Source organism: Anomaloglossus baeobatrachus, chromosome 7 (assembly GCF_048569485.1).
Source record: "Anomaloglossus baeobatrachus isolate aAnoBae1 chromosome 7, aAnoBae1.hap1, whole genome shotgun sequence".
Lineage (NCBI taxonomy): Eukaryota > Metazoa > Chordata > Amphibia > Anura > Aromobatidae > Anomaloglossus > Anomaloglossus baeobatrachus.
The window spans coordinates 249,983,443-249,997,121 of record NC_134359.1 but is presented as its reverse complement, the minus strand read 5'-3'; the positions used below and the strand labels follow the sequence as shown (position 1 = coordinate 249,997,121).

General features: G+C 44.2%; 1 protein-coding gene across 1 annotated transcript in view; it reads left to right on the top strand.

Moving 5' to 3' along the window:
- The window catches only part of DNAH3 (dynein axonemal heavy chain 3), a 594,186-nt gene that overhangs the window by 559,817 nt on the left and 20,690 nt on the right, over positions 1-13,679 (top strand). The window contains exon 56 of the mRNA XM_075319752.1: positions 9,665-9,819. Within this exon, the coding sequence (XP_075175867.1) occupies positions 9,665-9,819 (155 nt within the window). The remainder of the gene's footprint in view (positions 1-9,664; positions 9,820-13,679) is intronic.

The following is a 13,679-nucleotide window of genomic DNA, read 5'->3' as shown; positions in this document are numbered from 1 at the left end:
CGTAGCGAAAATTATCACTATGCCAGCTTCACATGCACTCACCTGCCCTGCGACCGTCGCTCTGGCCAGCGACCCGCCTCCTTCCTAAGGGGGCGGGTCGTGCGGCGTCATAGCGACGTCACACGGCAGGCTTCCTTCCGTAGAGCCGCCGGTAAGGTGAAGTTCCTCGCTCCTGCGGCGTAACACACAGCGATGTGTGCTGCCGCAGGAACGAGGAACAGCATCGTACCTGTCGCGGCAGCATAATTATGGAAAAGTCGGAGCCTGCACCGATGATACGATAACGACGCTTTTGCGCTCGTTAATCGTATCATCTAGCATTTACACACAGCGATGTCGAAAGTGACGCCGGATGTGCGTCACTTTCGATTTGACCCCACCGACATCGCACATGTGATGTTGCAACGTGCAAAGCCGCCCTTAGGTCTTTTGCAGACTCCAACAGGTTTTCTTCAAGAATGGTCCTGTATTTGTCTCCATCCATCTTCCCATCAATTTTAACCATCTTTCCTGTCCCTGCTGAAGAAAAGCAGGCCCAAACCATGATGCTGCCACCACCATGTTTGACAGTGGGGATGGTGTGTTCAGGGTGATGAGCTGTGTTACTTTTACACAAAGTATTGTTCACAAAAAGTTCGATTTTGGTTTAATCTGAGCACCTTCTTCCACATGTTTGGTGTCTCCCAGGTGGCTTGTGGCAAACTTTAAACAACACTTTTTATGGATATCTTTGAGAAATGGCTTTCTTCTTGCTACTCCTCCATAAAGGCCAGATTTGTGCAGTGTACGACTGATTGCTGTCCTATGGACAGACTCTCCCACCTCAGCTGTAGATCTCTGCAGTTCATCCAGAGTGATCATGGGCCTCTTGGCTGCATCTCTGATCACTCTTCTCCTTGTTTGAGATGAAAGTTTTGAGGGACGGCCGGGTCTAGGTAGATTATCAGTGGTATGATACTCCTTCCATTTTAATATGATCGCTTGCACAGTGCTTCTTGGGATGTTTAAAATTTTGGAAATTTTTTGTAACCAAATCCAGCTTTAAACTTCTCCACAACAGTATCACGGACCTGCCTGTTGTGTTCCTTGGTCTTCATGATGCTCTCTGTCAGGGTTCCCCAACTCCAGTCCTCGAGGGCCGCCAACAGTGCATGTTTTCAGGATTTCCTTAGCATTGCATGGGTGTTGGAATCATCAACTGGGCAGGTGATTAAATTATCACCTGTGCAATACTAAGGAAATCCTGAAAACATGCACTGTTGGCGGCCCTCGAGGACTGGAGTTGGGGACCCATGCTCTCTGTGCTTTAAACAGAACACTGAGACTATCACAGAGCAGGTGCATTTATACAGAGACTTGATTACACACAAGTGGATTATATTTATCATCATCAGTCATTTAGGACAACATTGGATCATTCAGAGATCCTCAATGAACTTCTGGAATGAGTTTGCTGCACTGAAAGTAAAGGGGCCGAATAATATTGCACAACCCAATTTTCATTTTTTTGTATTTTTAAAAAAGGTTTAAAATAAGCAAAAAGTTTCGTTCAACTTCACAATTGTGTCCCACTTGTTGCTCATTGTTCACCATTAATTTAATTTTTTTTATCTTTATGTTTGAAGCCTGAAATGTGGGAAAAGGTTGAAAAATTCAAGGGGGCCGAATACTTTCGCAAGGCACTATATATATATATATATATATATATATATATTACAGTTAGGTCCAGAAATATTTGGACAGTGACACAATTTTCGCGAGTTGGGCTCTGCATGCCACCACATTGGATTTGAAATGAAACCTCTACAACAGAATTCAAGTGCAGATTGTAACGTTTAATTTGAAGGTTTGAACAAAAATATCTGATAGAAATTGTAGGAATTGTACACATTTCTTTACAAACACTCCACATTTTAGGAGGTCAAAAGTAATTGGACAAATAAACCAAACCCAAACAAAATATTTTTATTTTCAATATTTTGTTGCAAATCCTTTGGAGGCAATCACTGCCTTAAGTCTGGAACCCATGGACATCACCAAACGCTGGGTTTCCTCCTTCTTAATGGTTTGCCAGGCCTTTACAGCTGCAGCCTTCAGGTCTTGCTTGTTTGTGGGTCTTTCCGTCTTAAGTCTGGATTTGAGCAAGTGAAATGCATGCTCAATTGGGTTAAGATCTGGTGATTGACTTGGCCATTGCAGAATGTTCCACTTTTTTGCACTCATGAACTCCTGGGTAGCTTTGGCTGTATGCTTGGGGTCATTGTCCATCTGTACTATGAAGCGCCGTCCGATCAACTTTGTGGCATTTGGCTGAATCTGGGCTGAAAGTATATCCCGGTACACTTCAGAATTCATCCGGCTACTCTTGTCTGCTGTTATGTCATCAATAAACACAAGTGACCCAGTGCCACTGAAACCCATGCATGCCCATGCCATCACGTTGCCTCCACCATGTTTTACAGAGGATGTGGTGTGCCTTGGATCATGTGCCGTTCCCTTTCTTCTCCAAACTTTTGTCTTCCCATCATTCTGGTACAGGTTGATCTTGGTCTCATCTGTCCATAGAATACTTTTCCAGAACTGAGCTGGCTTCATGAGGTGTTTTTCAGCAAATTTAACTCTGGCCTGTCTATTTTTGGAATTGATGAATGGTTTGCATCTAGATGTGAACCCTTTGTATTTACTTTCATGGAGTCTTCTCTTTACTGTTGACTTAGAGACAGATACACCTACTTCACTGAGAGTGTTCTGGACTTCAGTTGATGTTGTGAACGGGTTCTTCTTCACCAAAGAAAGTATGCGGCGATCATCCACCACTGTTGTCATCTGTGGACGCCCAGGCCTTTTTGAGTTCCCAAGCTCACCAGTCAATTCCTTTTTTCTCAGAATGTACACGACTGTTGATTTTGCTACTCCAAGCATGTCTGCTATCTCTCTGATGGATTTTTTCTTTTTTTTCAGCCTCAGGATGTTCTGCTTCACCTCAATTGAGAGTTCCTTAGACCGCATGTTGTCTGGTCACAGCAACAGCTTCCAAATGCAAAACCATACACCTGTAATCAACCCCAGACCTTTTAACTACTTCATTGATTACAGGTTAACAAGGGAGACGCCTTCAGAGTTAATTGCAGCCCTTAGAGTCCCTTGTCCAATTACTTTTGGTCCCTTGAAAAAGAGGAGGCTATGCATTACAGAGCTATGATTCCTAAACCCTTTCTCCGATTTGGATGTGAAAACTCTCATATTGCAGCTGGGAGTGTGCACTTTCAGCCCATATTATATATATAATTGTATTTCTGAACATGTTTTTGTAAACGGCTAAAATAACAAAACTTGTGTCACTGTCCAAATATTTCTGGACCTAACTGTATAGATTATATATATATATATATATATATATATATATATATATATATATATATATATATATATATATATAAAAGATATGTGGAACAGAAATATTTCTGCCCATTATATGACCTGTATCCTGCAGTGTTTTCTCTGCAGGCGCTCTCCCTAATTTTCAGTTGTCTCTGAGCTAGTGGGTGGTGACTAGCTGTTATCCACTTTTCTATACAGCTATTCTTTCCTGCGGTGCCTGATGGATGAATAACATGACAATGATATAATTGAGCGTTCTCATCCGAAAACATGCACTGAAAGCGGCTGATAAATTACATAGAGATGTATTCTGTAAAATGTTAAAAAGAGAAATACAGCACATAATTCATTAGCTGGTTGTATGACAAAAATAAACAACCTTCACTTTCTTATGCTATCAGGACTCGTCGAAATTATTTATTTTGTCCTAATCAAAGTTTTATTTATTTTAACATAATATGTATAAGCAGAAAAATAGAGGAAATTACACTTCAGTGTTTGCCATTGTATAAGGATACTGCCATTTCAATAGAAAAAAAGGAAACATTGCAATTAAAGCAGAGAAGATAAAAGGTGCATCATCCTTGCCAAAGACGTGTGAATAAATTGTAGAAACAGTTGCGTATGGTGTTGTAGTAGTCAATAGAGATATAACCAGAGAGTCAAAGGACTCAAATAGCCATGTAACCGTAAAAAAGGGAAAGGGGGATGAGAGAGGGTTAAGGGGTAACAATAGGGCATTACAGTACTAGTGAGCAATATTTTGCAGTTATTACATGTATGTGTCATGATCCAGGACCGGAATTCCTCACTCCAGAGTTTCCCAGACCCGGCCTGGTCATGTCAGGGGTTAACTCTCATTAGCCTCGTTCTGGTTTCAGGAGACACTATATCTGGTCGCTGCACCAGCATTCCAGTGCTGGTTATAGTTTTGCTCTGCAGCCTGTGACTGGCTCTGGTGAGATTTCCTGTTTGATCTGACTCCTTGTTACCGAGCCCTGACCTCTACCCTCCTCCGTTCGTCCATCTGTCCCAGTCCCTGACTTCCCTCTCCTGTCGTTTGTTTACCCATCATGGTTCATCCTCTTCCCATGTTTGTGTCTCCTCACCATCTGGTCTTGTCTTCTGTTCCCTGTGCCCTTTGTGTTTCCCTCTGTATACCTGATCTCCCGGCATCTGACCTCAGTTCTGTTTTCTGACCTGATCTTGATCCTCCCTCTGCAGTGACTTGATTTCCCAGCTAGACTCTGACTGCTTGACTACTCTATTTCCCCCTGGTGGTTCTCCTGTGAACTGCCTGCTGAAGTTACATTGCTGTACTTCAGCCTCCTTTCTGTTACAGTGTTACTTTGACTCTCCTTCATTACTCTGCTGCCGCCTAGTGGGGAATATGCTGTACTACGTCTTACAAGTCCTTTGTACAGCATGACAGTATGGAGGTATAATTTAGGCATTTTATGAGAATATTACATGGTTATGATTTGGTTCATGCATATACAGTACTGTGCAAAGATTTTAGGCAGGTGTAGAAAGAGTGCTTTAAAAAATAGGATTGTTAATTGTGTGATGGGATTACACACTCAGTTTGCTTCATGAGGTAACAACAAGTGCACTTTCACTTAAAAAGTCTATCAGGTTTATTTCAGCCACACAAACCTTTTTTCAGGAACATAACATAAGCCCTCCTCCAGCTTAACACTGTTTCACTTGCAGTACGCTCGCACTGGTTCGGATACAACTTCACCCCAGAATTATCCCAGTCTCCACACACTGACCTTGCCCGGTCAAGTCAAGCGAATTCTCACTCTCTCTCAGAGGTTCCTTCTGGAGGTATAACAACCTCCACACACTGACCATTTGTCAAACAAACAAACACCATTTTAACATATGAGACACACCCATGGGCGGAGGTATGTGGATAGCCAGACTCGCCTCTCTAGCTCCTTGTAAAATCTGTCCCTGGAATACCCTAATACATCTTTTGGCACTACAGGTACCAGAGCAGACGTCCAGGTTTACACCACCTCTGTAGTACATACCGGCCACTATCTTACAATTGAAAAAAGTAAACTAAACAAAATACAAAGTGAATGAAAATTAGACAAATCAAATCAATACCTGGTGTGACCAACCTTTGCCTTCAAAATAGCATCAATTTTTCTTGATACAACTGCACCCAGATTTTGAAGGGACTCAAGTAGGTTGTTCCAAACATTTTGGAGAACAAACCATTAATCTACTGTGTATGAGTGTGCCGCTCCTGCAGCGGTCGAACCACTCAGATCCGGGGAAGGTCTGCTGTGGCTCGAGAGTTTCCGGACCCGGGGGCTCGCGGCCACTTCAAATGGAAAGGGGGTATTTACAGGGAATGTTAGAATTCGTGACGCCACCCGTGGTTCGCGGTAAGGGGAGTACCGCTGCTGCCAATGGGAGTACCTGGGGGAGATGGAGTGGGGCAGCGAGATGACGTTCCCTCCACGAGTAGGGGAGGCCCCGGGATTCTGGAAGATGGTGGAGCAGGGGAGCGCAGGGCCGGTGGGGAGCAGGGGAGGACCACGTACTCACTCAGGCAGTGTTGGTGATGATGCGACAGCAAAGCAGACTCTGACAACAAGGTAAATCAAGTCTCTGGGTGCCGCTGCCCTCTTGGGGGAATTCGTCCGGGTATCTGACCCTTCTGGTACTGCCAGGTGATCTGGAGCCTGCCTCCGTGCACAAATTAGAAGTGTTCTGGTGGCCCGTTGGCTTAAAGCTGTCCGGGCCCTGCTCCCTACTTGTTAGTAGTAGAGCTGTACTCTCAAGGGCTCACGCTTGGGATTTCTGTGGGCTGCATGGGTTGGAAAGTCCTATCCCCCTTGTTGCGCTAGTGCCCCTGATTTCTGAGCTACTTGGGGACCGTCCATAAAGTCACTATCCTCCACAGGTTAATTGTCGGGTTGCCTGAAGCTACTCTCCGACCTAGGGTCCTTTACCCCACCGTGCTTTCGGCCCTGGACCGGTTATTAGACTCAGATGCCTCCCGTCCTCCAAGACCAGGTCCAGGCACCCAGCCTTAATACCCTCCGACCGGGTCTCCGACTTCTCCGGGCCCAGACCACCGTCTGCGACCCAACCTGCCACAAACAGGGAGCCACCAATCCCCAGCTCCTCGCTTATTGAGGGCTACAACTTCACTGCTCTACTTCCCTCCCACCAGTCTTCCTGACCCCTAGGTGGGCGGCCCTATTCCAGCTAGACAGCCCACTAGTGTGCCTGACAGGGTGTGGTGTGAGGTGTGGTTAGGAATTTGGATGCTGATGGAGGCAGTACCATAGGTTGGGAACCCAGAACCATGAGGGATTGAGTATTGCACCAAAGAATAGGAAGTGCAGTACCCTGTGACACCCTGAATAGTCCAGGGGCATCACATGAGACTTGTGCAAATCCTTTTGTCTCTCTATGTAATCCCAGACAGACGCAATTATGTTAAGATCAGCACTTTCTGGGGCTCCAGGACTTTGCTAGTCTGTCACATCACAGGTCATAAACCATGGCAAGACTGAGCACTGTAACAAGACACTAGATAGTTATACTGCATCAGCAAAGTCTTTTCCAGGCAAAGATTTCAAAGCAAACTGAGGTTTCAAGATGTGCCTTTCAAAGAAGCAACAAGAAATGGGCAACAATGAGGACCACTGATGCATTGATTGGGCAAGGAAACCGTGCAGCAGATGAAGACACATCATGCTTACCGGTACTTCCCTTCAAAATTGGAAGATGTCTAGTAGTGCCATCATCTCAGACACTGAGAGCAACCAGGGGTACCCACCTACACCATCTACTGTTTGGAGAAGTCTGGCCGGGAGAGGTCTTCATGGAAGAATTGCAGTCAAATACCTTCGACTTGGAAACAAGACCAAGTGACTCAACTATGCACAAAAACATAGGAACTGGGGTGCAAAGAAAAGGCGTCAGGTACTCTGGACTAATGAGTCAGAATGTGAAATATTTAGCCGTAACAGAATTCAGCTTTTTTGCTAAAGGTCTGGAGATCGGCACAAAAATAAGGGTCTGCGAGCAGCAGTGAATTATGGTGGAGGGTCTGCATTAAAGTAAATTCTACATCAGGACAGCGACCCCAAACATACAGGCAGTGTCACCAAAGAACGATCTTCAGTGTAAATAAGAACAAGAAGTCCTGGAGGTGATGATCCGGCCCCCACAGAGCCCTGATCTAACATCATCATCATCATCAGGTCTGGGATTACATGGAAAGACACAGATCTGGGGTTAGTTCTCCAAAATGTTTGGAACAAATGTCCTGCTGAAATCCTTTAAAAAATATGGCAGGTACATAGAAGAATTTGTAAAGGCAAAAAACTGATTTGATTTCTCTTTTATTCATTCAGTTTACATTTACATTTTGTTGATAAAAATAAACTATTAGCACTTCCATTTTTTAAAGCAGTTTTATAGTATTTTTTTCACACATGCCTAAAACTTTTGTACAATACTGTATAAATTGACAACTTAGTAACAAAAGCGAGTGAGGGGTCCTCAGGGCTGAGAAGAGCTCTGGATAAGATAGGCCTCATCTTCTCTCTATATGTCATGTGCTGTCTGGATCCGCACTCGCGAGTGACAGCAACGGTGTCAGTCCCTGTTCACATTGCAGAGTCCAACAGGTAATCTGGTTTCTCTTTTGTGCTCAGCTCTGCCAGGCGTCGGCTGAGTTGTGTCAACTGCTCCCAGCCGTGTAGGATTTAATCCTTCTCTGAGAGACAGGTTGCTAGTTTGTTAGGAGGTCGCTGAAGATAGCATCTGCTTATGCTCTTGCGATTATCCGGTGTCCTTGGCTATCCTCTATGGTGACCTGCAATCTGCTGTTTGTGTGTTGTGGAAGTGTCCCTTGGTGTGCCTTTCGTCCTCCTTTATATTTTATTTCCCCTTGTGCCTTTATTGTTAGGGATTTGTCGTTGTTTGCAGTGTGATCGATTTTCTGTTCTAGCTCCTGTCTGTGTCTTTTGGGAGGAGGGGAGTTATTTTGGTGTGTCCTGCCCCAGGGATAGGGGTAAGGGGGAATTAGGTGAGGAGACAGGGACACGCTAGGGGCCCAGACCTTGCTACCATCAAGCCTACCTCTAGGAGAAGGGACAGCGCAGGGATCCCAGCCTGAGAGTCAGTTCAGGTCTCCCCTGCTATCCTAGCCCACCCATGACAATATAACTGGAGAGTCGATGGATACCAGAGCTTCTTTTCTTCTATGCTCCACTCCTTTGTTCTTTCTCATAGAAATGTATGAACAAACTAACCATTGGATACACGAGTCCCCGTGTCAATAATAATAATAATAATAATAATAATGATAATTAATAGTATAATAATGCTAAAATATTATTATAATGATAATAAGTAATATTATAATAATTATAAAAAAATAATAATGATAAATAATATAATAATGATAATAAATAATATAATAATGATAATAAATATTATAATATTATTCATGATCATTTTTATATTATTTTTAACATTATTATTATATTATTTATTATCATTATATTCTTTTTTTATCATTATTATTATATTAATTATTATCATTATAATAATATTTTAGCATTATTATACTATTAATTATCATTATTATTATTAATATTATTAATATTTTTTATTATTATTAAAATGTATATTATTTATTATTAATAATAATAATGATAATTAATAGTATAATGCTAACATATTATTATAATGATAATAAGTAATATAATAATAATAAAAAAATATAATGATAATAAATAATATAATAATGATAAAAAATAATATAATAATGATACCAAATAATATAATAATGATAAATAATATAATATTATTATTTATTATCATTTTTATATTATTTTTTAACATTATTATTATATTATTTATTATCATTATTATATTATTGTTTATCATTACTATATTACTTATTATCATTATAACAATATTTTAGCATTATACTATTAATTATTAATATTAATAATGATTATAAATAATATAATAATAATCATAAACAATAATATAATACATAATAATGACAATAAATAATATAATAATAATAATAATAATAATGATAATAAATATTTCTAGGAGGAATAACCAAGGAACAACAGCACATTTCTTACATTTAAGAACAGCTGCTCCAGCTTTGTTACTTTATAGGGAGCCATGACTTCTGTTGCTGATGTCCTTTTGAGTTGTCCTTTCCTGTAAATGATGTTTTCTGTTCTCGGCATGAACTAATAAGTGCATTATTACGTCTTTGTAGGTGAATGTAACTACGGAGGGCGAGTGACAGATGACAAGGACAGACGTCTCCTGCTGTCGCTGCTCTCAATATTCTACAGTGAGGATATACAGATGGACAATTACAGGCTTTCACAAGGAAATATTTACTACGTCCCCCCTTATGGCACTTACCAGGTATAGAGCATAATATACACTGTACAGGTATACTCCAATAATGGTAATGATGACGTTATGGAGAACAGGAGCCCAGGGGGTTATATGATGATGCTACGGGGTTAGTATAGAAGAATAGACTGCTGAGACCCACCACCAGAACCAACCCCCCCATGCCCGAACAAAACACACATTTGTAATAAAACAAGTAAACTTTATTGGAGAGATAATCAAGTGCAAACATATATAAAACTCTCATCTTTTGCTGGGTTGGGGTCGGTCACAGCTTTAACATTAATTTGTGCAAATATCCAACCAATCAATACTGTTGTCAAGACGAGGCGTAATGCCAGGCCGGACTCCCGGCGCAATCAGCCTTCGCTTGACCTCCACAATTCCAAAACTGACCGCCACGGAGGAGCAAAGTCCCTAGACAGCGCTCCGACCCCCACCCATTAAAAGGAGTGCCTGTTCAATGCCATCTTGGAGGCCAGATAAGAAAATATCGAGGCCAATGTCCGACAGATGGACGCCATCCGGCAACATAAGGCTGGAGTTGTCCCCCTCCAGCTGCCTGTGTCTGACGACTACGCCACCCTTAAAGCGAACGAAACGGGACATTCTCGCGTTCAAAGTACGGCGTGACCGCTCAACCGCTGCCGCGTCCCGAGCCCCCTGCCATGCAATGCGGGGGATTATTTCCGACCAAATAAGGACCAGTTCGGGAAAGAAACCGTGAAATTTATCCACGTCGGACCTCATAGTGGTCAGAAGCTCCACAAGACGGTAGGAACAGAGATCATTGCCCCCGGCATGTATGAGTAGAATCACCGGAGACGCGGCAACTTGAGCGATACCAACCACCTCCGGGAGGACCTGCGGCCACATCAGGCCTCTGATGCCTCTCCAATGCACCTCGAGGCCGCGAAAACCAAGATGCCTTCCACCCGGACGATACGCCGCTCTCTGGCCGGCCCAAAAAATGTAAGAGTGGCCCAACAGCCACACCGCCGGCCTAGCACCGCCTATGGAGAGAAACAGAATTAGCAAAGCAATAAATCAGGTCTAACGTAACGCGCAAAGCAAGAAGAACGCCATCTCCCAATGCGCTGAATCTCCGAGTTGGACAAACCAGCCCTCGCAGCCTCGGTAGCAGCACCTATCCTAAAGGAGTGTGTCCCAAATTCGGTAGGGGTTAAACCAAACGATCGAAGGCATTTACGAAAGAGGGATACAAACTGAAACTTCGTGAGTGGTGAACCATCCTCGTGGGATAAGAAGGACACACCAGTGCGGCGCACCGCTAAGTAGTCATTAACCAAAACAATGGGGCAAACAGGGCCAGGAATAGAGAATAAGGGGATCCAAGAGCCCCTGTCGGACGGATCCGTTTTGGACTTCCGGATGCGAATGCGCAAACCCCCGTTGCAAACTGTAACATCATCGTGACGGAGGCCGCCGGGGCAATGCTTTGACAAGGACAGGAGCTCCCCAATTCGCAAAGCGCCAAAAAAGGGCAATCCAAAGGAAGCCGCAAAAAGAGCGGATTCAAAAGGGGATGAACAAAAATTACGGACGGCCCCAATAAGGCGAGACAACAGTGCAAAGGAAATAGGCCGTCTATGCTCCCGGCGGGGGGGTCAACCGACACCAACCACGAACGGCCCGACTGATGATAAAAAATTTTGTAACGTCAGACCAGCCGCGAAGCTTGAAATGGAAGGCAATGCCAGCTAAGCGACTTCAGGCCACAGACCCGGAAAAACCCAAATCACGCAAATGGATCAAATAACGAGCTGTAACTGCCAAACGGGCAGATTCTGAAGTGTCAATCGGGGATTGCCCGACAAAATTCAGCCATTCCGACCACGCCTTACCATAAGCTTGCCACGTCGCAGGAGCCACGGAAGCTCTCACCAATGGGATCAGTTGCTGAGAAGGAGGTTCCACATACTGGCAGGGCACGGTAAGCCGTCCAGCTGAGCGCGAGGGCAAAGCTCTCGGAATCTCTGAAAATCAAAACGAGAAAGGGCATCAGCAGTGGAATTACGAAAACCAGGGACATGGCGAGCGCGAAACCAGATGTTAAGTTCCAAACATCTGAGAACCAAGGACCTGAGTAACTTAATCACTGGAGAGGATGAAGAAGACAAATGATTAATCGCATGAACTACACTCATATTGTCCGTCCAAAACAAAATGCGCTTATTCTGCAGAACAGGTCCCCAAATAGCGACAGCCGCCACTATGGGAAAAAGCTCAAGCAAGGTTAAGTTGGAAACCCAGCCTAAAGCATGCCATGAATCTGGCCAACGTTCCGCGCACCACTGGTCATCAAAAATTACTCCAAAACCAATTGACCCAGAGGCATCCGAAAAAAGGGATAGCTCCTCATTAGTTATGTCATCCTCCTGGAAGCATGTATGACCGTTGTACTGAGAAATAAACTCAGTCCAGACAATCAAATCAGCGCGCAGTGGCGCCGAGATCCGAATCCGGTGGTGGGGGAGCCTGACACCCCTGGTGGAGAGGGCCAGGCGACGAGAAAAAATACGTCCCATAGGCATGACACGGCAAGCAAAAACCAAAAGGCCCAGTAAAGATTGCATTTGGCGTAAAGTGACACTACGAACTGAACAAAAACCCTTGAGCAATGCGAGCAATGCCGAAACTTTGTCAGATGGGAGACGAAAAATCATGGCTTCAGAATCAATTTCAATCCCCAAGAAGGATAACGTTGAAACCGGACCAACCGTTTTTTCCTGTGACAAGGGGACGCCAAATATGGCCATGAGCCGACAGAAGTTATCCAACAAAAATTGACAGTGTGAGGAATCACTTGGTCCTACAAACAGAAAATCATCCAAGTAATGAGTGATGGAATGGGAGCCAGACTCCCATCTCACCACCCACTCCAAAAATGAACTGAACAGTTCAAAATAATAGCAGGAAATCGAACAGCCCATAGGCAGGCACGTGTCGTAATAATAAGAGCCATCGACAAACCATCCGAGTAAATGGTGACAGTCGGGGTGAACAGGAAGAAGCCGAAAGGCCGACTCAATGTCAGATTTTGCCATCAACGCGCCCCTTCCGGCCCGCCGAACAAGCACAACCGCTCTATCAAAAGACACTTAAGACACAGAGGCATCCGCCTCCGATATGCCATCATTTACAGATGATCCTTTGGGGTAGGACAAATGCTGGATCAGGCGGAATTTGCCCGGTTCCTTTTTGGGGACAACACCCAAAGGAGAGACCCTCAAATTGAAAAAGGGGGGTGAAGAAAATGGGCCTCGGATCCTGCCTTCTGCCAATTCGCTTTCTAACTTCTGTAGTAACACATGGTGAAATTCATGCGCCGATTTTAGGTTTCGTGCAAACGAGGGGTCCCTACAAAAATTAAAAGGGATGAAAAAACCAAAGGTAAAACCAAAGCGTAGCTGAGCCACCGCCTCCTTATTGGGGTACTGGTCGAGCCACGGCCCCATCGCGTGGACGCTCACTGGCGTCCTTATCCGACGTGCTGGACGTTTTTGTAGGCAATTTTGAGGATGGACGGGTACACTTGGCTGCTACATGGGCACCGCCACAGGCAGAGCACTCATGCTTGAATTTACAGAGGCCAAAGAAACGACAGTGGCCTTCGTTGAATGACCAGCACGTGCCGGGTCTACGAACGGCCACTGAGCCGGAGCCGGCGGTGGTGCTAGGGGCCGCTGAATGAAAGGGCTGATAAGCCTTCTGTGCCAGCATTAGCCGCAACCATGTGTCCGTGGCTTTGACCCCCCAACCTAACTGGGGTTGGAGGGCTAAACGACGACGAAAATCTTCGTCGTAACGCCACCAGGCAGATCCCCGTGCGACTTATAGGAATTGTA